This window comes from Stegostoma tigrinum, chromosome 27 (assembly GCF_030684315.1).
Source record: "Stegostoma tigrinum isolate sSteTig4 chromosome 27, sSteTig4.hap1, whole genome shotgun sequence".
NCBI classification, from domain to species: domain Eukaryota; kingdom Metazoa; phylum Chordata; class Chondrichthyes; order Orectolobiformes; family Stegostomatidae; genus Stegostoma; species Stegostoma tigrinum.
The window spans coordinates 18,776,682-18,804,575 of NC_081380.1; the positions used below are offsets into that span (position 1 = coordinate 18,776,682).

Consider the following 27,894-nt stretch of genomic DNA (forward strand, 5'->3'; position numbering starts at 1 on the left):
AACTGCCCAACCAACCCCCATTAACTTTGTCCTATTCCAGAAGAGCTCTTTATTACATGACCAGTGACACTTGGAATGCAATTCCTGTCAAAGCGCATTTATAAAGAAAAATAAAAAATGTTATGCATTAAATTTTTAATTAGCTTTCTTAAAGCTTATGGGAAGAGAAAATGTTCAGTTAACCCTGTAGTTTAACAATCATAGATGGGTTCAAATCATTGAAATCCATTTCGAACTGACTAAGAGTTGACAATGTGAAATTTATTTCCATTGGAATACTTTCTAAGCATTGTCAGATAAATTTAGCACGTGTTTCCCATCCCTAATTGCTCCCAGAGAGTCCTGCAAGATCATTTCAGTGGTAGTTAAGTCAACCATGTTGCTCTTGATTTGGACGTTAGGCCAGGACAGGAGATGCCCCACAGGACCGTTGCTGTGATGAGCATTCAGTTCTAGACTTTATTTAATTGAATATAGATTTCACTAGCTGCAATATCTCTATAGGATTATCATGGACTTTGAGATTATTGGTCCAGTTTTATTGCCACTATGCTGCTGTCTCCCATAACTAATTTAATGGAATTTAGTTTGACAATCATTTACAAAGGCATCAAGAAAATATCAGAATCCAAGTAGAATAGAATACCTTCCTAGGCCTGCAATCAGCTTCAGGTCGGAAAAGGGAACTAGAAGCCTGTCAAAGCATCAGAGTCATAGAATACACAATGCCTTCACTGAGTGTTTCTGAGCAATCCAGTCTTCATTTTTGACTGACATTGTTTAAATTCAACTTGAAATGTCAGTAGTTAACGAATTAAAGTAATCGTATCTACTAACCTAAACAAAAGAAGCATGCTGCACATGTTGTCACTCACCTACTTGGTCGATAGTCTGGGATGGTTCGATCCAGTGAAATCTTGTTACTCAGATAGGTATTGTATCCATACTTTTCATAGGCTCCTGCAGCTTCTCTTTCTTCTTCGTTAGTGAGTGTAGCAGGCAATCCTCCCTGTCCCCGGCCTCCAAAGCCTTCAATGAGCCCAAGAGATTTTGATAAGCCTAAGTGAGAGTCAACATCATGAAAATAGGCCACAGTAAGTACATCATCTTACAAATTTTACATTTTTTTCACAATGTCTGGCTTTTTGTTAGAAAAGAAAGTCAAACATAATAGTACCTATTTGTTTTTTTCAAGAATTTAATACAGATCGAAGACAAAAAGGAAAAAAAACCTTCCAAATTTTCAGTGCCTCAACCATCAAGCTAGTTTGACAGGAATGAAAAAGACATGCTAAATGTATTACAGGCTTCATGGGAGAGGAATTAGTACTTGCAGTGCTCATTTTCCAGGAGCAGAATAGGGCCAAATGTAAAATAACCCGAATCTTCTGCCACCCATGTTGGGCCAGAGATTATTCAGGCATTCCTTGCAGTCACCTAAAGTTTTGCTAAGCCCTTTTCTGTCAATACAAGGGTCCTACCATCTGTTTCAAGATTTTTCCAGAGATATATTAGTTCCTTGAAGTTTTCCATCAAAAACATAAGTAATTTATTTTTTAACATCATGTGGAGCCAGGTCTCTGCTCAGGCTCGACATCACTCCAATGAGTTACAAATGGCCTGCACCAGTCTCTCCCCCAAGAGCTGTTTACTCGAGGCCCTATGCCAGTGAGACAGCTGGGCCTAACTGGACATCTTCAAACTATCGAATTATTCTGGACATCAGCTGATCAGCATCTGCAGCTCAATGGAATTTATTTTTTATTCATTCACAATGAGGGCATCTCTGGCTCGGCCAGCATTTATTGCCCATCCCTAAGTGCCCAGAGGGCGGTTGAGAGTCGACCACATTGCTGTGGGTCTGGAGTCACATGTAGGCCAGACTAGGTAAGGTGACAATTTTCTTCCCAAAAGGATATTAGTGAACCAGATGAGTTTTTCTTGACAGTTAACAATGGGTTCATGGTATCACTAGATTCCTAATTGCAGATTTTTTAAATATATAGAATTCAAATTCCACCATCCATTGTGGTTGGATTCAAACCTGGGTCCCTCGAACATTACCTGTGTCTCTGGATTAACAGTCCAGTCATAATATCACGAGGCCATCACCTCCCCCTATATGCTCTTGAGGTCTGAAGTTTGAGGGTAAGTTTAGCCAAGTTGCAAGCCTTTGTCTTTTAAATTGACTATCTCATTCCTCCTCCCTCACTCTGAGAAAACAAAACAGGCTGAAACAAATTTCTAGCTCAGGATTTTAGTTTTAATATATCTAAGCAATTTCTTAGAAGAAAACTCTGGTTAGTCATTTGACATATAAATCATTACCCAGTGATTAAACCTTTCATTCACACAACAGCTAATCTGACAAGAGCACACCTATTCCATGTAAAAATTTATTCACTCTTCCACTTCTATTATGACTGAAAATTTCTCTGAAACAGGAACTCAGTTCCCACAGTGATTTAATCCAACCTGGAGACTCTCATCACCAGTTACTCAACATGACCTAAATTTCTACAAAATTCGTCATTAGTCTATGTATAAAAGCTGAAAATATCCTGTGTTTGATCACCTTAATTGTTACTGGACCCAGAATTTTCCTTTGGTTAGGTGTTTCAACCATATTTTGTTCTGTAATCACAACTTCAGTATACAGGATGATTCTTAAAGTCAGAAATTTATTTCGAGTGGGATTGTTTCCTATTGATGGATATCTATAATAATTGATATTGCTCAAAATGAGATCTGCCACACATTTGCAATTATTCTTGAGGCTCTCTTTTAAATTTTGTCCCTTCTTTTACCTTTGACACCTCTTCAATCAGTTTTGTACCAATGTATGTGCAAGATACAAAAAGTCTTCAGCCAACATAAATGGTTTACATCTTCTCTTGTTTGATTGCCCAACACTGATTGGCAAGGTCTCCATTTGACAGTTTTCTATCGCCTGCACATCCTGATACTCTGAACATTTCTAGATCATCTGTAATCGATCTGTTGTTTGATATTACTACCCATCTTTGGAGTAGGTGGGACTTGAACTTGAATTGGAACCAAGGCCTCCTGGACCAGAGGTAGGGACACCAGTGTCACACGAGAAACCTGTGAAGCAATGTGTTTGCAGACTGCAAATTGATGCAAGGGTGGTTAACTAGAAGCCCAACACATGAAGCAACATAGACATATTGCCATTTCTGGAGAAGTTTGAACTTATAATTTTAATATGTGAAAGATTTTGTGCATGTGTCAAGCTTTCAAACCACAAAGGAACTGTTATTGTGTTCTGGAATAGATGTGAATCTATTCAATTAATGTGTAAATGGCTCAATTACATATTCTCGCTCCAAATTTAGCATCAGTGTAACAGATGCTGAATTTATGGAGTGTAAGCCGAAGATATCAAAGCCAATTTATAATGTGGGCATAGGCTTTGCATTTAGTAGAAAGGCATTAGATTACATCTTCTCAATGTGAAGCATAGAAACATAGAGCATACTCTCTGCATGTTCATGAGTCTGTCTAAATGCCTCTTAAACATTGCCATCGTTTCTGCTTCGATCACCTCCCCTGGCTATGCATTCCAGGCACCTACCACCCTCTGTGTAAAAATCATTCTTCATATATCTCCTTTAAATCTTTCCCCTCTCACCTTAAACCCATGCCCCCATGTATTTGATGGTTCCACCCTGGGAAGAAGGCTCTAACTGTACAACCAATTCATGCCTCTCACCTTTTTATGTACTTCTGTCAGGCTGTTCCTCAGCCTCCGGCACTCTTGCAAAAACAATCCGAGCTTGTCCCAACTCTCCATATAGCTAATACATACCAATCCAGGCAACATCCTGGTGAATCTCTATTGCACCCTCTCCAAAACTTCCACACCCTTCCTATATTCTTATCCTTATCCACTACTATCTGAAAACTTATGACCTATAACCACTGTGCCCAAAATGTTCTCTGACTGAAACTTAGTTCATCCAGCCAGGCTCAATCTTCAAAAATCTTCTTTGTGATTAAATGTCGGAATACTTAACTAAAAAGTTAATTTCTAACAAATTCTGGAATAAATGGAAATTCAAATCCTGAAAAAAAATTTATTTCTGCTAGCAAAATCATAATTTTTTTTTAAATGTTGTTCCTCTGTCGTTCCATTACTTCCAGGTCATGGATGTGATTCTGTTGTTCAACAGTGCCATGTGAAGAGGTTTAGTCAGGTTTGATTGCAGTACGCTTTAAATGTTTATGTAATCAGCAGACTTTTAGCCGGTGAACACCAGATCCCTAAGGTCATCATTCAAGAGAGGATGCAAGCTGCCCTCCCAGGCAACAGATTCCTCCTATTTCTCTGGTTCCACGAATAAATTCCATCCTTTATCCTTGAGTGGGCCTCCGCTTTCCCTAGTTACTCTCTTATTTCTAATATACATATAAAATGCCTTGGGAGTCTCCTTAATCCTACTTTCCTAATTTCATGGCACCTTCTAGCTGTCTTAATTTCTTGTTCAAGTTCTTTTCGGCTTCCATTATATTCATTTATATTTGATTTCAGTTTCCTTAGCTTACATATGCTTTCTTTTACCTCTTGACTCAACTTTCAATATCTCTTGCCATCCTGATCTCTCATCGTCGCAGGAACATGCTGGTCCTGGAGTCTGATCCTGCATTTTGAGAGTGTGGCGGTGGGGGTGAGAGTTGATCTTTATTAGTAGCTTACTTTGGTACTCCCAAGGTCTCTGACTGTTCAGCAGCTTATGGCAGCCACAATTTCCTCATCATGCAGTGGAGATGCCGAAATAAATCCACAAAACAACAGAACAATTCTTGACTCCCACCTCAGTATTATGATCATTTGGGAGAGGTGCAAGGAGGAGAATCTGCAGAGGCAGTCACACACCAGTAAGATTTTCTTCTTATTAACCACAATGCAAAGGAAAGGAATCTGATGTGTTAAAGGCATGTAGGCAGTTACTGCAGCTTGTAGCATTTCAGCAGCATTTAGAAGACTGCTACATTGTCTGGTTCTTTGGAAGACAGTGGCCCAAAATGTTTGGATTCCTCATTTGATTTGTTATTGTTAGCAATAAGGAAAAGGAAACATAATGTTTCTGTGAAGGATAATGCAATTCTATGGAGGGAGTTGGCCACAGTAATGGATGCCCTCTGATGCTATTAATCAATTAGTCATTCTATACCAATAGATGTTGATGGCCTCCTCAGGTTAGCCTCAGTAAAGAGGCTTGCACATTTTCCACATTCATCCCTATTGTGCAGCCCTATGTTTCAGATCATTAACTAATTCACTGAAATGTTCATAGGGAGACCTGTAGCTCTTCACATCCACTTTGCTCCTGATATGCTCTTTCACTAGCAGCCTGAAGTAACAAAGATGTGGAAACTTCACTAATGTCTTTGCTAATTTCCTGCATCTGTTCTGCTTATTCATATCCGCAGGAGCCTTCTGTTGGTTGGGAAACAAAGCCTCTTCACACTCTCTCCTTTCCTTTTAAAAGGATAAACCAGTTTCAGTGCCTATGGGGAGAGAACCACTTCCTCTCCATTTAAGATCAGCGCATAGCACTGAGAAATGGGTACTAAGGGGGAAATTGTCAGCAAACTCATTTTGTACAACTTAAGTTACTGCTGCTCAAAAGTAATCCCTAATCAGAATACATGATCAACGCTAAAATAAACTGCTTATTGTGGAAGCGCACTGACCATTGGTCAGCTCTGATAACCCTTTTAACTTCTCTTTTTTGCTTGCATTCCTCAGGGAACCCCAGCTGAAGCTGGCACAAGATCTCACTGAGTATTGCTGGCATAACCATTAGGATCACCAAACTGAGCACTTTCAAGGCCGTATTGCAGCAGGATCACATCCTGCCATTGGCTATTGGGTGGTAATCTAAGTGGTTTAAAGATTTTGTAACACATATTTACATCAATTCCAACTCAGTTGCCTTTCCTACCAATACCTACTGTACCTGCTATTCGTGTAGTCATATTATGAGCAGCAGGCGGATGATTGAGTATTCTTCCATATGCTCTTGGATATTTAATTCTGTTAAACTCCTCTACTCTGTTCCCAAGAGATGCCTGAGATTGCCTGTGAAGAAGATAAATCACAATGGAGGAAGACTTGATTGTGCCTATTCTCATACCTCCTACCTCCTGAAAAGTGAATGAAGAGATTGTCTTAACAGTATGCAAGGAACAGCTAAATAAGTGACTTTGCCAGAGCGGAAAATGGTACTGAGTCTGTCTACAATTGATATACAAGTTGGGAATAGGATTACTTGGCAAACTTTAAAAATGCATTCCTTCATTTCTAAACTAAATCAAAACACACTTATGTTGAGTGTTATTTCAAAGAACAGCACATACGAACTCATGGGAAGGTTTTAAATGATTACTTTCTCTTTGTTTCAGGTACAGGTCCCCCATACTTGTTTCACATGTAAGGAATGCATATTTATCATTTTACTTAGTAGTTAGAGTCTCATGGGAACAAATCTTTCCCAAAAGGGCAAAGGTGGATTTATAATTTGTTTCACTGGGGTAATCATTTGTGAGTGGAGCAGGCAGTTAGCTAATTGGCTATGAGTTTAACATAGAGGTGAATAAGATGAATATCTCACTGTCTGGCCGAGAAAGCTCGAGCCCTTTCTCCACACTGCAGCTCTGTTAAACAATACATAACACATAACTGTGGTTTTGCAACTAATTACCAACGATCCACTGTAATGGACCAGATCAGACCCTCCAAACTATATTATAGAGATAACCTTGAACCCTAACTCTTATTTTTTTTAAAGTGTAAAGTGCTGTGTTCCAGATGTAATCCAATTGGTCTACAACTAAGCTTCAATCAAAACACACTTTATTCTTCTAACACTGTTAAAATACAACAAATGGAAGAACTGACATAACTCTACTCGATGGAAATACTTAACAAGACAATGTACTAATTAACCACCAATCACCAACTGTTCCAATATGAGCAGCATTCCATAAATGCATCCTGTGCCAAAAAATGTAATTCAGCAAAACAGTTATGATTCTTATCTGTGGTCTCTCTCCATCCAGAAGAAAAAAGCAATCTGCTCCTTTTGATTTTTAAGAGGAAGCCTTGGTCTCTAAGACTTCACTCTGGCAGCAGAGAACACAAACTTTTAGTTCCAACAGCCAGCAGAAAACTTCTCAACAACTAACTGAAAATGAAACTAAACATCTTCCTGGGTGTGTGTGAGCTCTCACCTTGCCCGCTAATGATTTTTGTCTCATATTTATATAAAAATGTACACCCTGGGAGAACTCAAAAGCTGTTTATCAACTGCCTGTCCGAAACAGACATTTCGTCACCATGGTGACAACACCCCTCTGCAAGAGAAATAGGACACAAACACATCTCTTAAAGGCACAATATTATCATACTAACTTTAGGGAACTGAAGAAGAATAAGAATCTTTCATAAGTAGTTTTACAAACTAATTAAACAAGAGCTGATTTTATATTCACCTCAATTTGATCAGGAGCAAACAAAACAACTCCACCTTCAGACGTCATTTTCATTATTCTGGAAAAAATGTTTAGGACTGCTAAAAATGCAAAGGTCTGAACCTTTGGAAAGAGAGAGGTAGAGTTAAATCAGACCGGAATGTGCATAAACAATCCATATACTGAACAGAGCTGTTAAATTCAGGGGAGCCTTCAAAAGAGCAGTCAGAAGGAGGTGCTAATCAATCTGTGAAGCTGTCAAAATATTTAAAAATCCTTCCTCCCCTTTACATATTTGGAAAAAAAAATCTTCTAAAAGGTGATAGGTTTTCTTTCTGGCTTATGATATAATCTTGACGGTTACGATAAGATTAGTGCTACATGACTGATCTCACAACTTTCCATTATCACAGTGAGGTGCCAGTCATTTCACAGTGTGTTTGACAACTCCAAGCGCTGTATGTAAAACATTAAAATCTCTTTGAAGATGGTCTATGAATTGCAAAGCATATTGTATTACAGATTAAAGGAAGTTAAATGTAATGGATAGGGTTTTGTCAAAGAACATATTATTTACCGAAACAGTGAATTCATTAATCAATACTTGAGAATTTGACTGATTCTCAGTATGGGTCTTGAGGTCTACCGATGGTGAATACTGGGTGTGAGGTGGCATGCTAGATATATGGGAAAATGGTGTTAGTTGGAAGGACACACTGGCACTAACTTGGCAGAGGTACTACTTCAATGACTAAATGGGTACAGGTTGATGAGCTAACTCCCCAGAGGCTGGTATCTCATTGCCAAGTCACCCACTATTTACTGGTGCACAGTGCTTGACACTGGTCCGGCTCCCTCAGAGCCAGCTCTTAGAGTGAACAGAACCCCTCACACACCTGTTTATTTCTGACGGCCAGAGCTCTCTGACTGGATTAGGTTAGCAGGCCCAATTAGGGAACTCTTATTCTATGAGATCAATCTGCTGACCTCACTACATTCACTACATCCATCCCCCTCTCAGTCCAGGGATCAGGGCCTGTTCTGTTTCTTGCAGCCTGTCCTGGGAATTCTCGCCCTGGATCTGATTCTTTCAACTCAGCCTCAGATATGGGCAGTGCGTACTGGACCATAGCCTGCCTGTTGCGCTGGAGCATTTTAGAAGAAATTTGCCCTTTTCAGGTGGTCTAAAGGCATTGAGTCTGTGACATCTGCAATGTCCATCTCAGACTCCAAGGCTTCTTTGACGCTAAAAGGAGGAGGGAGAACAGATGGGTTCCAGCATCCTTTCTGACTGTTCTGAGGAGTCAGAGATAGTGGGAACATGGTGTAGAGATGGACGAACACAGCAGGCCATGCAACATCAGAGGGGCAGGAAATCTGACGAAAAAGGATCCAGACCCAAAACTTCTTGGCCTGCTGTGTTCATCCAGGTTTACACCTTGTTATAGAACATAGAACATAGAACAGTACAGCACAGTACAGGCCCTTCAGCCCATGATGTTGTGCCGAACTTTTGCCCTAAACCTAAGGTCTATCTAACCTCCACGTGCTATCTGAGGAGGCCCTCCTCCAACACCTGGCATAGTTCCGTGCCAGTGTTTTGCTCCATTTTTAATCTACAGTAACACTGTGCCTCATTCATGTGGATGCAATGGACTCAAGGGCAAAAGATTCTGGTCCTTGTGTAGCTCTTTCACAGCCTGAGGGGATGTCAGCTGTGACCTCTTCATGTGGAGACTGTTTGCTGTCCACTGGAGGTTGCTGATGCTCATGAGATTGCTGGTGCATCTGCTTCTCCTCCATTTCTCTGTGCCCTCCTTGCATCACAGCAGCAAATTTTACCTCTGCTTTAGCTAGATCCATCTGTGATACGCCCAATGAATCTGTGTGGGGAACATGAGATGCATAACAGATCCTTAGTAATATGAACAGTCAGCATTTGCATGACTCTCAACTGATGGGTTAGCATATTCCTCCATTTAGTGTGACATGAAGGCAAGGGAGGTCATCCCTCTACATTGAACTATGACATTAGACCATATCCTAACAAATGCTATACCAGTCATGTCAAAAAGGGACAGTAGGAGACTGTAAGTGATGTATGGGCAATGAGGACTTGTGCTTCCAACCAAATATCACCCAAGAAAGGCACCAATTTACATAAAAGCATGTTGCATAATATTTACAGTTCAAGGTGAGAGGGGTTCAAATCAGTGCTCCTTTGGAACCTCTGAGATCTTTCAGTATCTTTATGAATTGTGGACTGCAGATAGCAAGGTTCAGACCCCAGTATTGCACTGGAATGTCAAAGTAAGTGTGTTTTTGAAATGAGACTTTAACTTACAACTTCTGACTCAGGCAATTCTGCTACCACTGACCCAAAGGAAAGACATACTATAGCGCTGGACATTCACCATTTTTAACTTGGGGGAAATAAAAATCAGAAAACCTGAAATTCTTGTTGTATCAAAGTTGTCAGAATAGGAAATTGAATGGAAGAATGCCATTGACATGACTACACTCTGGACCAGTAGCTCCAAATTATCTGAACTTTCATCATCTTGTCATCAGGCCAAACTAATCAGTTGGAGTGGAGTTAAAGTGCAAAATCACAAACAGGCCATCACTCAACATCAAGATCTCTCACTGGGAAACCTTACAAAGTATTGCTAATCTTATGCAGAGGTCAGAAGTGTTGATTGGAGACAAAGTGAAGTTGATCCAGTTAATGAAAAACCCTGACACAACATGAAACATGGACATTGCTAAACAGAAGATGATTCTATCCTCATGTTTGTCAACCATTCTGGAGCATAAGTGGACATCTTGGAATAGTTTGACACGTGAATATTTTCTCCATCAAGGAAGAGGATGAGAACAGCTGCCCCTCAATGTCAAATAAGCTCTGCTCAAGGTAGCTGGAGCAGAGAACAATCCCAACCTGGGTCCAAATCTGTAGGCAAATGGTAGTCACCTAACACCCCACCAAAAAGAGGCTGGGCCACAAGGAGTTCACATGCAGTGATGGATGGCCAGACTGATTCAAGATAAATGATAGTATTGTGTGCACACAGTAAGCAGTGAAGGTGCACCAGTTAAATCAGTAATGACAGATAACTGGGTCTAAAACGGTCACTATCACATCCTGAACACATAAATGGCCAGGGGACATTTTTGATGCAGATGAAAGTAAACTGCTTCACCATCTTTCATCAGATCGGTCTTTATGTTTAAAGATGAAATAACGGAAGGCAAAGAAAGAAATATGCCACCGCCAATATGGATGGTACTGAAAGCTGTTGTTTCTTATGATAGGGAAGTCCATGCCGTGTGGTTTGTCAACTGATAAGAAATTACCTTCACATAATGAAGCTAAAAGACTGTCTAGATGATTTCTCTAGCATTTCTGAAGTGTTGTTCAGGTTAGTAGACAAAATATCAGTGTAAGAAGAGAAAGATTATCATAATTACAGACAATAGCCCCTCCCAGCTGAACATTTTTGACCTCAAGAGAATCAAGTTGACACTCCTGCCTCCCAATAACATGGCCAAGCTCCAGTCAATGGATCAGAGGTGATATGGAGCCTAGAAGACCATCACCGATCGCAGCTGTTCTCTCACATTATCAAGGCAATCAAAAAGGAGGAGAACGCAACGTTCTAGACACAAAACTCATGATGAAAAAAGACTGGAAGATGACAGAAATCAAGTCACCAATATCTTCTGCTTTACTGAGTTTAAACAGGCTATGAAGATATACGACGCTGAACATGAGGAGATGCAGGCTAAAGTCAAACTGCCTGGTGAGGAAACACTTTCCAATCACCTGGAGGTGGCCAGCATGGAAATTCCAGCAAAGTTAACTATAGAAATGACACTGTATGTCAGACAATGGAGCTGACAGCTGAGGCAATTGTGGATGCAATAAGTTCATCAACCGAGAAGGCAGATGACCCTGAACAGTCCGATAAATGCTCGCCTGTTCATTGCCTGTTCCCATGGTTCAAGCCATAAAGGCTAAAGAGATTCTCTGAGACTTGTTTTTGCACCATGAAAACAAGGAAAAAGTGTTTGATTGTGTTGATGTCATAGCAGACTGCATCACACTCATCTGAAGACAGCACACCAAGGTTTTAAGGATTACTGAGTTTTTCCAGAGCTAACCTACTACATAGTTCAAAGCCTTTTGCTGTAAAATGTCAGGCCAATGTAAGGTGGAAACAAATTGAAAAATAAATACACTGATCACATATTTACCGCAGCATTGTATATTCAGTTTTTTTTAAACATAGAGTATGTTTTCTATACAAAATTAGGTTTCATGGGACCCTCCACAGGCCTCCTGATGCTTTGCTTAACATAAATCTGTGGACAGCCCTCCAACAATTTATAATTTTACTACATTGGAGAATTAAATGCATTAGGTACCATTAAACAGTTATCTTTGTCACCTAACACCATTTTATTTCCCTAGGAATTCTAATCAGTTGTGGGAAGGATGCTTTTCAAATCATGCTGGATTAATCAATTAGCATTTTGAAGAATATAATTGGCGGGGTCGATAATGGGGAGAGAGTGGATGTGGTTACTTGGGCTTGTAGAAAGTGTTTGAAAAGATCTCATGTATGAGATTAACATGTAAAATTAAAGCACATGTAATTAGAGGTAGTGTACTGACATGGATAGAGAACTGGCTGGCAGACAGGAAACAAAGAGTAAGGAATAAGCGGGTCATTTTCTGAGTGGTAGCCAGTGACCAGTAGGGTACCAGGGATCAGTGCAAGGACCCCAGGTAGTCACGTCCTATATTGATGATTTGGATGGGGGAATCCACTTTGGTGGCAAAAACAGCAAGGTAAATTATTATCTGGATAGTGATGGACTGGGAAAGGGAGAGGTGCAGTGAGACCTGGGTAGTCTTGTACATCAGTCTTCAGTAAGCATGCAGGAGCAGTGGGCAGTGAAGAAGGTATGTTGTTGTTCATTGCGAGAAGATTTCAGTAAATGAGCAGGGATGTTTTGATGCAATTGCACAGGGCCTTGATGAGACCACACCTGAACTATTATGTGTAGTTTTAGTCTCCTTATCTGAGCAACAATGTTCTGGCGATTGACGGAATGCAACTTGGGTTTACCAAACTAATTTCTGGGATGGCAAGACTGATGTGTGAAGAGTTATGGGCTTGGTTAGGGCTATATTCACTAGAGTTTAGAATGATGAGAGGGAAAATCTCAGTGAAACTTACCAGGATAACACAAGCAGAATATTTTTAATGAGTTGGGAGTCTGGAATCAGGGATCACAGTGTAAGGATATGGGGTAGGCATTTTAGTACTAAGATGGAGAAAAGCTTCTTCACCCAGACAATGGTGGCCTGTGAAATTCCCTTCTACAGAAAACAGTTGAGGCTAAAACACTGATGTTTCCAAGGAGTTAGATATAGTTCTTAAGGTGAAAGAGTTAATGGGTATGGAGAGAAAGTGGGGACATGGTACTGAGTTGAATGTTCAGCTACGATCATATTGAATGGCTGCGCAGGCTCAAAGGGCCAAGTGGCCTGCTCCTGTTCATATTTTCTGTGCTTCTATCGGACTTAAATTGAAAGCATGGTAAAACAATGGAAGCAGGTTCTGCAGAAATAAGGACATGCCCCTAAAGTATTTCAAAGAATATTAGCACTGGGTAGTGGCTTGAGCCTCCTCCATTCTCACATTGGTGCTATTGAAAAACCTTAGAAAAGTGAAATTAAAGCAAGATGACAACAATGCTGCATTCCTGCTCCTTTTATAGCCAGCATATCTGACTTACCAGCTCCCAGCAGTAGAGTTTCAGCCTCTTACTATGGCTCAGGTGTGACTACTCTACTGCAAACATCAGGGTATTAATTAAAAACTATTCCTCACAAAGGTGCAGTTTCAGTTCAAATTCAATTCCTCATTTTAATTAGTTGTAATTTCTGTTGACAAGTTGTTTCTTCTTAATAACGATTGTGATTCTAGTCATAGTTAACAAAAAATTCCTGTGGATTTAGTCGTATGAAGCTTCAGTTAATCATGTTTAGATGCAATTTCAGCTCAGTACTGGAATGAAAGAAGCTCATTTTTAAATTATTTATTCACTGGAGGTGGGCATAATTGGTAAGATATCTTCATTTGCACGAAGTGTAAAATTGCATCGTATGTATCCTTCTGTAAGTGATAAATAGAACATGCAATACCATTGTGCTCCTCAGCCGATTCGCAACAGCATACTTTTGTTCTTCCAAAGTTATTTTACCTCTAAATGCTGCTAATAGTAACAAAGAATTCAACAATTTAATCCAGTCAATGTAATGTTCACAGCTGGACTCAGTTGGCCTATAACACTTGAGATCTTTACCACCTCCTCCAATTTTGGCCAAGTCTCTAACAAATATCAAATGTAATAGTGGTGATGAGGGTCTGGTCTTGGGGAGACCAGAAGAACAGTGGCAAAAGAAAAAAATCTGACATTAGGAAGACCTGATAGCAATAGATGAAACAGAGTGGGAAGAAGGTTTTGTGGACCGTGGATACCAGCATAGAATTGATTAACCAAATGGCCAGGGCTGTTTATGCTTTTCATGTGGTATGCTGTTTTATTGCCTACAGTTGTAGGTCTATTGGGGGGACTGGATGGAAATTAACTCTCATTCCTACTGGTTGAGGAAAGGCAAAAGGATGTCCCTGCTCTAAACTACTTGCATATATTTTACGGAATGAATGATTATTTATCCTTTATACCAACTTAATTACTGAAGAATGCATTCAGAGGATTTCAATTTTAAACCCACAGACAGAATATAACCTTCAAATTTGTCGTCAAGTTCAACATGCATTAAGTTGGAATAGATTATGTTAATTTAGACCTAAACTGGAGAGCAACATAAACTTATGAAATGTGATATATTAAAAGAATTTGGAATAATAAATAACTCATTGGAACTGTCACAACTGTGTATTCTACAAAGGAGAGGAGATTTTTTAAAGTAAGAGCTTGAGTGGGAGTCTTAGATGGAAACTGTAAAATGCATTCATTTCATCCTACTCAGGAAATCTATGACAGGATTAACTAAAATTCAGATAGTATTAGGATTAAATACATGTAGGAAATGCAATAAATCAAATGAATAATAATGACACAATCCGTTGGATTTCAAAGTAGATATTGCCAGCCTGCAGTAGAGCAATTCTTTGTCTCCACTTCTCTCATACTTTACCTTGGCCACCCACTGGTCACCTCAGAGCAGGAGCCGCTCACCTTCTGCAATACCAAACTAGTTTGATGGTAAAATCTGAGGCCTGAAGATAAAATTGTCTTTGAGCCTCAAGTGGGCACTGCCAATTTCCAATTCACACTGAAATTTCTCCTCTCAATGTTCATTAACTGGAAGAAATTTTTAAATATCGAAGTAAAGACTTAGAAATCAAGTAAACTGTATCTTAAAGATGAAAATTATGCTTCCTAATAATAATACTTCTTAGTTATTATGAATGGTGAATATGTTTTTCATATAACACAAAACGTGAATACCACAAATATGATTGAATTCATGTAGAATTATAGAATCCCTACAGTCTAGAAGTAGGCCATTCAGCCCACCAGGTCCACACTGCTCCTCCAAAGAACATCCCACTCAGACCCACCCCGACCCACTCCCTGCCCTATCCCTGTCTCATGGCTAACCCACATAGCTTTCATGTCCCTGGGCACTACAGGCAATTTAGCATGGCCAATCCGCCTAACCTGCACAACTTTGAATTGTGGGAGTAAATGGGAGTATATGGAGGAAACATACACAGAGAATGTGCAAACTCCACCCAGACAGCCATCTAAGGGTGGAATTGAACCTTGATTCCTGACATTGTGAGGCAGCAGTGCTAACTACTGAGCCACTGTGCCATAAATGCAGAGTCCCAGTCAAGATGATTACTCCTGGAAAGACATTAAATAATCACATAACGATAAGTAACTAAACATTCCTTGAACTAGATACAACAGTTTCTTCTACTGTTTGCAGATAATTAAACATAATAGTAAAGGAACCTGAGAAATAAAAGCAGCAGTAGACCATATGGCCCCCCAGTTAGAGTTGTAGAGCAATGGAAACAGACCCTTCAGTCCAGCTTGTCCATGCCAACCAGATATTCTAAATAAACCCATAGCTCTTTCCATACCTGCACAAACCTCTGCATGAAAAAGTTGCCCATTAGGGCCCTTTTAAATCCTACTCATCTCACCTTAAACCTATCCCCTCTAGTTTTAGACTCCCCCACCCTAGGGTAGAGACCTTGTCTATTACCCTATCCATACCCCTCATAATTTTATATTGTCAGGTCACCCTTCAGCCTCCGATGCTCCAAGGAAAATAGCCCCAGCCTAGTCAGCCTTTCCCTATAGTTCAAACCCTGCAACCTTGGCGAAATCCTTATAAATCTTTTCTGCACCCTTTCAAGTTTCACAACATCCTTCTTACAGCAGGGAGACCAGAACTGCATGCAGTATTCCAAAAGTGGCCTAACCAATGTACTGTACAGCTGCATTATGACCTCACAACTTCTATACTCAATGCACTGACCAATAAGGGCAAGCACACCAAATGCCTTCTTCACTGTCGTGTCTATCTGCAACTCCACTTTCATGGAACTGTGAAGTTCCATGATGGAATATAATCATGGCTGATCGTTCACTTGTAATTCCACTTTCCTACTGTTCCTTTATTCGTTAATTTCCTGAAAGATGGAAAATCTTTCTTTTTGCACCCTTAAGTAATCTTAACAAGAGTATTCTTGCTTTTTAGCCAAGAATAGAGAAGTAGAACATGTTTTGAAAGGAAAAATTTTTCTTTGTTGATGTTCAGAAAGCCCTATTCACTCAGGGTAGACAATTTGAATGAATCACAAACTCTGAAATGTAGGAAGTTCTCCTTATCTTAATCCTAAACAGGTGATTCCCCCTCTTCAGTGTACAACCCCTTGATCTAAAGTCTGCAGCCAAAAGGAACAACTTCTAAATATCTATCCTGCTATTGAAAAGAAAATGAAAGAAACGCTGATGCTGGAGTTCAGAAACAAGAACAAAAACAAAAATTGCTGGAAAAAATCAGCGGGCCTGGCAGCATCTGTGGAGAGAAATCAGAGCTAATGTCACGGGTCCGGTGACCCTTCCTCAGAATTTGTATGCTTCAAAGAGATTACTTCTCAGAAGTCCGGAGAATGATATGCTCAATTTATTCAGTATGTCATCATGCAACAACCCTCTCATCCCAAATACTAATTTAGTGAAAGTTCACTATATCACCCTCAAGGCAAATATATACTTCCTCAAAGGGGCACAGTAGTAGTGTCCCTGTCTCATGGCAAGAAGACTAGGCTTCAAGCCTCATCTGTTCTAGAGGTGTATCATAACACATTGAACAGGTTAATTAAAATATCTACACTTCCTTAGATATGAAGACCGTAACTGTACACAGTATTCCAGAAATGATCTCGCCAAAGTTCTCTACAATTGTGGTGATACTTATTTGTCCTTGTACTCCAGTGCCTTGGCAATAAAAGGTCAACATGCCATTTGGCTTCCCATTTCCTTGAAAACGTCCTTCTGAATGGCATCAATTAAAAGTTGTACCCTTTTATCATGTCTTGTACTTTTCTACTCTTAGTTACAAAAGAAGAATACCCTTATATTTCCCTTAAAAGTACTTCATCTGTCACCTTGCTGCCTTCTCATTTAACATCTTTGCATCTTCCACGCAACTTATATTCTTATCCAGCTTCCAGAAAACTTGAAAACATTGTTCTTGGTTAGATTGTTGATTACATTTAGATGAAGATGTTTACATTTATTTATGTATTGCAATAGACCTTGTATAATATGTCTGGCCAAAATTGAATCCATTACCCCTGTCAGTTTGCTTTTCTTACGCTGCTCCCAGACAAGATCTATTTCTACTTATTGGACAAAAAGAAGCAAAAACATTAGTGTTAACAATGCCTGCACCTCACTTAGGCTTGGCTAGCATCTCAATGATTCAACACCTTGTATTTTTTAAATTAAGAATTAACAAGAAAAAATGAACTCAAAAACAAACATGAGAGCAATATATCCACAGATTGGTAACTATAAAGCACTTTCTCACTGCAGACAGCAATATAGTATTGACTGTAAGTATTAGTTGGCATGAAGATTTGTATTTTTAGTGCCATAAGGCAGTAATCTTGGAGGCAGCTGTGCATGGAAATTCATCTAACACCTGGCATGACTGCTGGCACCATAACATCCCAAGGTCATTTGCCCACAGCTGGCATGAGATTTGACCGATGCCCCTTTGACAATCTTCAAGGCTTTTTAAAGCATACTGTGAAAGATGCATTGTATTGTTCCAGCCAGTCTCTGGATCCCGAAGACGTTAGGTTCAGGCCAGTTGCCTGGAGGTGATTCCAGTAGCTGACAGGAGGGATTGAGACTCCAAAAGGGTTTCACACGCCACAATGGAAGCCCTGCCGATGGTATTTTTTAAATTCCTAAGTTTAAAAAGTTGGAGAGACGATGCTTCAAAATGAAGGAACCCTTCCTTTCTCATATCTTGATTGCAGACTGTACCTCCTTCTAAGCTGGATGACCTGTTATTGGCCATTCAACTCTAAAAGCTTGGTTCCTCTCTTTAATTGGATGGTGAACCTCCCTCTGATCACTCATTGGTCAACGCAGTAAAAATTACTGACAGGTGACAGCTTCCCATTGTCATCTCTCACTGACCCTTATGTTGACATCTGAATCAAAGGCAAAATCCGGCCTTTAGTCACTCTCCTGAGGTTCCAAGTTATTGAATTTGTTTGGAAAACCAGGCATAACAACAAGCAAATCAAAAGTGCTGAAGTTTAACCTCAAGATCACACCTCAGATTCACACAATCCACCTAGCAACCTGCTACTCCTGGATAGATTGTGAATAGGTATTCCAGAAGCATAAACACAGAGGGAGATAACTACCTTTGAAAACTGTTTTTGTGTGTGCTTAACTTTAGAAACTAACAGAACAATCAGCTTGTTATTTTTCTTGCCTTTTTAAATATCAACCATTGGTGATTCACATTGGCAGCAAGTACTTTTAAAATGCTATTGACAACAGGCCTTGTCCGTCAGTATTTCTTTCATTTGAAGGATTGTTGCTTCAAATCATCCCAGATTGTTTGACAACCTCTGGCATGCACATGTGGAGCTTCACACAGGCACTAAGTTTGGCTAGGAAATCCCATCACCTGTACAAATGTCGCTGCAGTTACTGAGCTACCTTTGTCTGGCATTCAACAGCAGACCTAAAGGGTTTCGTGATCTGTCTTACCTATTGCATGTTTCAAAAGCTTGTTTGCCAAGGTATAAGGTTTGGAAAGTGACCTCAACAAGTCCCTCATCCTGATTTTTAAATAAGGAACAACGATGGATATATTGACGTTACTAAATTAACAAATGCTTGACGTTCTCCACTCACTGATTTTACCTTTCCTGTAGCAGAGTATTTTACCAGATGTGGCATTGCTTAGATTATCCATCATGTCATAAAAATTTGGAAATGCAAATTGTAGTATTGAAGAATCCAAGAGCCATTTATTACCGTTAACTATCACCTAGAAATATTTCAATACAATTGAGCATTCTTCCAAGAGCATCTCATGTAACAAGTGATCCAAGATAACTGGGGTCTAAGATCTATACACCATCGGGTCACAGGCTATGATACAGTAATGATGTCAACACATGTTGAGCAAGAGATATAAAACAACATCTCCCTTTTGAGAGAGATAAAATCTTATCCCAGGCTGATATATGTGGTTGTGCTTTGGCATGTGATGTCAAGGAAATCATACAAACAAGTAAAACAAGACAAATATTACAAATTTCAATATACTGCATTGTAAGTTTGACAACTTTCTCTGATCTGGAAATCATGCACCCATCTGAAAAAGTATGCACTGTTTTCTGTTATAACTTGGTTGTTTTGAACTGGTTGCTGTCATTCAACATGATCAAAGAACTATCACTGACAGAGTGTTCTTCCTCAGTCTACTTGTATGTAATTGGTGTGTAGCACATTGTTTTGATCTGGGTTCTGTTCCTTCATAACGTACCACCATGATCAGTAATGAATTTGTACGATCTGATCTGGTTGTATATGTTAGATATATTTTTTAGTATCCAAGAATTTGTAGTTCAAGCTTGCATCCTCTGGCCAGTACACAGTCTTGATAGTTCTCCACTTGCTCATTAATTGTACATCTCTTTCATTTTCCACTAATCCCTGGACTGTCAGAAGCTGAGGGGTGACCTTATGGAGGTTTATAACATCATGAGAGATATGGATAAGGTGAATAGCCAAGGTCTTTTCCCTAGGATGGGGGAGTCCAAAATTACAGGACATAGGTTTAAGATGAGAGGGGAAAGATTTAAAAAAGACCTGAGGGGTAATTTTTTCACACAGAGGCTGGTGCGTGTCTGGAATGAGCTGCCAGAGGAAGTGGTAGATGCAAGTACACTCACAACATTTACATAGAATGATTCCCAAAGTGTGGAAACAGGCCATTCAGCCCATACCAACTCTCCAAAAAGCATCCCACCCAGAACCACATCCTACCCTAACCCCACATTTCCCATGGTTAATTCATCTAACATACAAATTCCTGAACACCATGGGCAATTCAGCATGGCCAATTCATCCAATGTGCACATCTTTGGACTGTGGGAGGAAACCCACATAGAGACAGGGAGACTGTCAGTGTAGAGTTTGCACAGTCTCCTGATGGTGGAATCAAGCCCAGATCCTGTGAGGCAGCATGGCTAACCACTGAGTCACCATGGATGGTTACATGATTAGGAAATGTTTAGAGAGATATGGGCCAAATGCTGGCAAATTGGACTAGGTCAGATTGGGATGTCTGGTCAGTGTGGATGTGCTGGGCCAAAGAATCTGTTGACTTATAAGAAAATCCTTTGTCTTGGAATAGTTAGATAATAGGTTGCTGGCAAAATTACTCACAATTGTCTTCCCAGCATAAATTATGCTCAGGATGATAATCCTTTCTCCAGTGGTGTTGCACAAAAATGCAATGGTGCAACACAAAAATCCTTCTTTGTGGCTCAACACTTCATGACAGTGTGCGTCATACATCCATGAGCCTGTCTGGAAGTGGGATGAAGATGTGACGAGGTTCATTCCCCGCTTAGTACACAGCTTAGACTACCATATACTGGCAAGCTGTTCTGGGATACTGAATAATCTGAAAAAATGTTTTCCCTCCTGTCAGTAAGGATCATATTTGTCGTAGAGCTAAGTCATCAAGCTATGGGAAATTTAGAGACGTGTTCTATCATGGGAATGCAATCTTCTCCATGCAATGCGAATAAGCCTTCATCTAAGGAATGGATGGAGTATCATTTGGACATATGCTATCCACTCCTTCAGTTGACATGCCTCACTTGCATTCAAATGTGATTGATTATCTGGATTCATTCCTGGCCAATGCACAGATTCACATGCCAGCCATCTTGCATGTTCAATGGTGTAACACGGACATGATATCTTAGTACAATACTTCTGATATTAGGGTGTATTTGCGTTTAAAAATAACTTGTCATGATGTTCTAAATTTATCTGTGTATGGCCAAAATGAATGAATCTACTCGGGTACATTTTTAATACTGTCAGGTGGACAGCTTTTGAGTAGGTATGAAGAACCACATCCGTTACAGATTTTATGGGGTTGGTGCACTTTTCTGACTGTAACAATAGCATTGGAAGTGTGCAAATCATGCAACTGCTGTTAGCCCACCACCTCAGCTTCATATTTTGGATCTTCCTTAAGTAATGCATCAATATTTTGGCTCTTTCTCTTGCCAAACGTATTCTTCTTTGAGTCTTTAATTGGTGGGAAAGCAATGGCTAACTTAATGAAGCTCCCGGTTCTTCTTTGAAAATGCCACACTCATGTTTTGCTGCAAACTGGTGGGTAGGCTTTTTGGCTGTTGTCCATATTACATGAACCCTGAAGTTGATTCTTATCTTGAGTCGGTCTCCAACAAGTTTTGAGATTTTTTTGGATGTGAAAATTTTTCAAAGTCCCTCCTTGCCAAGCAAGATTTTCATAATTTTCTTTTGGAATGATCCTCCATTTACTGTTTCAATTGTTGCAATTCAGTGAAGTCATCAATGGATAGCCAATTCATAATATAAGTGCTTGCCTTACATTTCATTTTGCTACATTTACTTATCAATGTATTTGAGCATAATGCTGCTTTTATTTTTTAGATTCGATTCACTACAGTGTGGAAACAGGCCCTTTGGCCCAACAAGTCCACACTGCCCCTTGCAGCATTCCACCCAAACCCTTTCTATTTTGGTACTGATTTTCTCTCCTTTTATTTTTCCTTATTTCCTTCTGTTTCATTTTATTATTTCCTGTTGTAATACCTTTAAATATTGCAAATCCATAGTTTAAGAATTGCAGGCTTTTACTGGCATGTGGAAACCTTTAGGCCCGCAGGTGTTTTACTTCAAATAAGGAGTGATGATGTCATATAGGCTTTTATTTTTGTGCCAACTGCTCTGGAGAAATAAAATGGCACCAACTAACTGACGTCTAGACACGGGTCAGCCTTTTTAATGTACAAAATGCTTCTTTTGTATTCTTAAACCGCCTTCTAGGAGTCCTTTGGAAATGTGTTTTTTAGGAGCTGCAATTTTTCTTTAAAAATGAATTAGTACATATCTTTTGTTTTTAAAGTGAATGTTCCCTGTACTTCAGTACAGATCAGTGGTCTTTCATTTTGCTTGCTTTTGTAATTTCAGACCTTTTACAAAAAGAGATTTGCTCTATCTTTGTGGTCCATTTTACAGATATGTATGGCTGTCTACAGTCACAGAAATCGAAGCTACTGATTGGTAAATTCCTCTGATGTTAAAATATATTGCCCAGTTCTGGATGCAAGTTTGCTCGCTGAGCTGGAAGGTTCATTTTCAGAGGTTTCGTCACCATTTGAGGGAACATCATCAGTGAGCCTCCAGTGAAGCGCTGGTCGTTATGTCCCGCTTTCTATTTATGTGTTTAGGTTTCCTTGGGTTGGTGATATCATTTCCTGTGTTGATGTCATTTCCCACGTCGGTGATGTCATTTCTGGTTCTTTTTCTCAGAGGGTGGTAGATGGGCTCCAAATCAATGTGTTTGTTGATGGAGTTCTGGTTGGAATGCCATGCTTCTAGGAATTCTTGTGTGTGTCTCAACTTTGATTGGGGCAACACATCCATCCTAGGACAAGCCAAACAGAGACACGCACAAGAAATCCTAGAAGCATGGCATTCCAACCGGAACTCCATCAACAAACACATTGATTTGGAGCCCATCTACCACCCTCTGAGAAAAAGAACCGGAAATGACATCACCAATGTGGGAAATGACATCAACACAGGAAATGACATCACTAACCCAAGGAAACCTAAACACATAAATAGAAAGCGGGACATAGCGACCAGCACTTCACCGGAGGCTCACTGATGATGTTACTTAGAATGGTGACGAAACATCTGAAAACGAACCTTCCAGCTCAGCGAGCAAACTTACATCCAGAACCTCAACCTGAGCTACAAATCTTCTCAAAACTCACTATGTTGTCCAGTTGGTTTTCAATTATATTTTTTGATACCTTCCGTGAAGGTAATAGAGTTTTCTTAACAGTGGAACACCATTATTAACTATGATGTGAGTTTGTCTCTAGCAGTGTATTTTCCCTGATGCAGCAATGCTTATGTTATCCCATGTAACATAAGAAACCAGATGTAGATATTATGGTATGCAACAATCCATAAGATGTTTGTTACAACTAACTATCATACTCAAACATTAAATTGTAATTGAGGAGTACGTGCCAATGACATGCAACGCTTCAAGTGTCCCAAGGTAAAATGGAGTCTAAGTCATATATAGGTGATGATGTCATTTGCATATCTCTGTAAGGTGTACTGAAAAAATTACCACGATCACAGCATAACTAAGTATTGTGCCATCTCACTACAGGGAGGTGATGGCCTAGTGGTATTATCACTGGGGAGGTGATGGCCTCGTGGTATTAGAGACCCAGATAATGTTCTGGGAACTTGGGTTGAAATCCCACCATGGCAGATGGTGGAATTTAAATTAAATAAAAATAACTGACATCAAGAATCTAATGGTAACCAAGAATCCATTGCCAATTGTCGTAAAATCTTATCTGGTTCACTAATGCCCTTTAGGGAATGAAACTGCCATTCTTATCTGGTCTGGTCTGCATGTGACTCCAGACCCACAGCAACGTGGCTGACTTTGAACTGCCCTCTGGCTAATTAGGGATGGGCAATAAATGCTGCCTAGCCAGTGACTCTCTGATCCCATTAAAGAATTTTAAAAAAGCAAGGTTTTTTGGCTTTAATATTCACAGAAGACAGAGAATGACTATAAATTAGGATACTGAAGCACCAGAACCCAAACAGCAAAACAGAATTCATTAATGTACTCAATCAATGCTAAGCAGCTACATTTGTCTAGGACTAAAATTGGAGATGACATTGAACAGTTAATTACTATTTGATATATTAGTATTTTGGGACCATTTCAGCTTCTTTGGTCAAGGTCAAAGGCTTAAATAGCTTCTTAATTCTGTCAGCATATCACAGACAAATCAAGGCTGTAACAAAATATTCATAGATTGGAATAATCAAATCGGCTGCAATGCATCAAAAGTGATACTCCAAGTACAAACACTGATCTTGCTGTATCACTTAGGCTGTTTCAGGTACGGAAGCAGGGCCAAATTTCAATTCTATGCAAGTGGGTAGGTTTCGGAGCGATTAAAGTCAGACTCCATGTGGCTGAAGGAGGCAGTTGCAGATAAATGGTACCAAATTATAAGGCAGAGATAACAGCCAATTGTAATCAGAATAATGAGAGATAGTGGAAACACAGCAAACCAGGATATCATAATCAAGTGATGCCGATATAAATGTGCCATTCGGGGTATCTGAACTTAAATTTAAAAGTTCCATTATTCCACTAACTGATGACTGCCAAGGTGGAGCCCAAAGATTCCAAATCCAGATACTCTCCTCAGTTAATACAATGCAGTTCACCAATAACTATGGCTTCACTGAACAGGGTTATACCTGCCTTCACTATCAGTTCTGCAGCAGTGGTACCACTGAATCTAATTTATATTTCAATGAGCTCTATAATTAATCCTAATGAATTGTCTCTCTTTCTGCATAGTCCCATTATTTTCTAACAGCATAATGGATCCAGTGGTGCACTACCTCTGGGCTAGAGAGTCAACCCTAAGTCCCACCTGTCTTGCAGGTCTATCATGACACGTCCAAAGAAGTTGTTTAAAAATGGCTTCTCTAACAGCCTGCTTTAATGTTTGTCCTATCTGGGAGAATTTTAGGGTAAACCTGTGGCATTTTAATCACGAGCGGTATCGGTACAGGTCTTTGCCTGGGCTAGAATAATTCAGCTATGAAGATAGGCTGGAGTCATCTTCCACCTAAGGAGCCACAGGAGGCTTAAGGAGTACGTGATTGAGGTGTACAAATTCTAAAGGGCATAGACAGGGTAGATAGGAAGAAACATCCCCCCAAGTAGAGGGATCAATAACCAGGGAGCACAGTTTTCAGGGAAGGAACAAGAGGTTTGGAGAAGATTTGAGAAAGTCCTTCTCAACCAGAAGGGGGTGCATACCTGGAACTCGCTGTCTGAAAGGATGGTAGAGACAGGAACCATCGAGATTTAAGAAATATTTAGATGAGCACTTGAAATACCATGGCATATAAGGCTATGTGCCAAGCTCAAGAAGATGGGATGAGAAATTATAGACCAGCACAGATATGATAAACTGAAGGACCTTTCTCCATGCTGTTAAAGCTCTATGGCTCTTTCAGCAGCAAACACACTGGATTAAACATACCTTCATCCTGTCCCAACAATACTGTAATCTCAGAGAAGAAACTCTCTGCTGCACCAATGGCATAAAACATTCTATTCCTTAGCCATCCAGTGAAACTATTGACAAATTAGGGTTATTTTACAGTAGCTTTGTACTAATTTTACCAATTCAGAGGTAGGGTTGAGATAATCCAGAGCAATTTCTCATTTGATCTTTACAATAAACTGAAAGTGAAGACATTCAACCAGTTGGCACTCCCTTCAATCTGCAAATTTATAAATGGATGGAACTTAATTTGCTGTGTGTAACCATGAATACTCAAACAATGCATAATAATTCCAAAAACCCATTTTTGCACTTCAAATAAGCTCAATATATCGAAGCATAAAATAAAGGAGTTTCACTCTGAAATCTGATTAATTTGCTTTCTTCACAACCCCTAATCTGAGGGACTAAACATTTTGCTGCATTCTTGTGATGCTTCATTTAAGTGTTAATCCTTGAGTAAATAATTGGTTGCTCTAAATTAGATTTAAAAGGCTCTATACTGCACGTTCTTCATTATGGATTTAGTAGGAGTTACTTATAAAATGGTTATTTTGCGTTTAAAAAAGTCAAATCTATGTATTTAATTCTTGAAATAAAACTCATAAAATGTAATGTAATGTATGTATATCCCCAACATTAAGAGATTCACTGAGAAAATGGTGCTGTTCTTTGACTGAGCAATGTTCTCTGCAACCAACTATAGCTGGAATAGTCGAACCATCACAAGATGTATGTGACAGTATACTTTTTATGAAAGTCTTCCATTTTGCTTGTTTCTAAAACTACTGTAATAGTAGTAGGTGTGTATTACAAGGGATCATTTCAAATATTGAAATGGAAGATGCCAGGAAGTGCTCAATGGTCCATTTTGTTATGGTGTACTGAGAAACTGTCATCAACTTGAAGCATTAACTCTGTTTCTCCCATTACTGTTGCTGCCTGGTCTGTTGAGTTGTTCCTAAATTTTCCATTTCTATTTCAAATGCCCAGCATCATTGGTACTTTAATTTTGTACTTGGACAATTTGAAGCCCACTCAGACAGAAACAAGGTGAGGAGAACTCGGGGTTATCTCTCCAGCAAGTCTCAAGCTATTTCCACTATTTTGTATTTCAGGGCAGATGACAAGCTTAAGGATGGGCAAGACGCTTCCTTAAAACTGGGGCCAGAATACATCAACGGGTCTCAAATGCATATTTTAAACAGTGATCTGAGGAGAGAACATGTACTAGCTTTCCCACCAAGTGAAGGTAGTTGGAAAAGTATCCAGGGCCTATTTTAATACACAATGTAGTGGTATCATTGTTGTCTCAATTACACCTGGCAGGAGACAGCACAGCAAGGGCTCCTTTGAGGGTGCCACCAACATCATGAGCAAATCCAATTAACTTCTAAACAAGAAGAGAGGTTAATATTTCACGTGTGAACTTTCACTAACAGGCAAAGTCAATTTAAGAAAGTATATTTGCATGTATGAGGAATATTGGTGAAGATCAGGAGCTCAGATTAGCTCATTTGTTTCACAAGTGACAGTTATAGTCCTGTGAACAGATTTTAAAATGCCAGAAAGAGCTGTGAGGGGATATATTCTGGAGAAATGTTGTCTTTGATACTCAATGTGTCATCACATTTCTATGCAACTTCCATCATTCGTATTTTTCTTATAATTAGCAAATTTCACTCTTATTCGGTACCAGACAGCTTTGTATCATTTTCAGTCATTATTGACCAATCCACATGAAATGCTATGACGGTTTAATTTAAATTATAGAGTGAAATGGGCTGAGGCCATCTAAGTCCAAAATATGTAACTATTGCCTAATAGGAGTGGGTTATCTAAATTTGATTAGATATTTTGAATCAATGGATTATGGAATACAAATACAGTCCTCTTTCAATACAAAATAAAGCATATAGTATGCTTTCCTTGAACAGTACCCTGAGTGGTGTTTGACATTTCCAATATTGAACTTCACATCAACAAGAATTGCTTCAGTGTCTCAGCATCTTCAGCTGTCACATTGCCCCCAAGGCATTAAGCACCCAGCCAAAATCTTTGATTGCAAAAGCATCTGGTATTTTCAAGAAACATGCTTGTATGTCTGTACCTAGATACAGATTTATCTTTAATCATAGTGTTATAAGTTGAAGAAGTGCAGAAAAATTACACTGCACTTTAGAACATTTAATGGATTTTAAAAGAAATTGAACTTTCAGCTAATATATTGAATAAAGCCATTCAAAGTTATTAAAGTTTAATTGCTTCCAGTAACTCAAATTAAAAAACAATGGCTTATTCCTTAAGTCTCCAAATATCTTGGATGTTTCATTCACCAAAGAAAGGTTAAGACAAGTATGGAAGGTTTATTTTC

At 39.4% G+C, this 27,894-nt stretch overlaps 1 protein-coding gene across 2 annotated transcripts in view; it reads right to left on the bottom strand.

The window, feature by feature from the left end:
* galnt17 (polypeptide N-acetylgalactosaminyltransferase 17) overlaps positions 1–27,894 on the bottom strand; it is a 339,355-nt gene that overhangs the window by 296,058 nt on the left and 15,403 nt on the right. For both annotated transcript variants that reach the window (XM_048557604.2, XM_048557607.2), the window contains exon 2: positions 876–1,059. In XM_048557604.2, the coding sequence (XP_048413561.2) occupies positions 876–1,059 (184 nt within the window). The remainder of the gene's footprint in view (positions 1–875; positions 1,060–27,894) is intronic.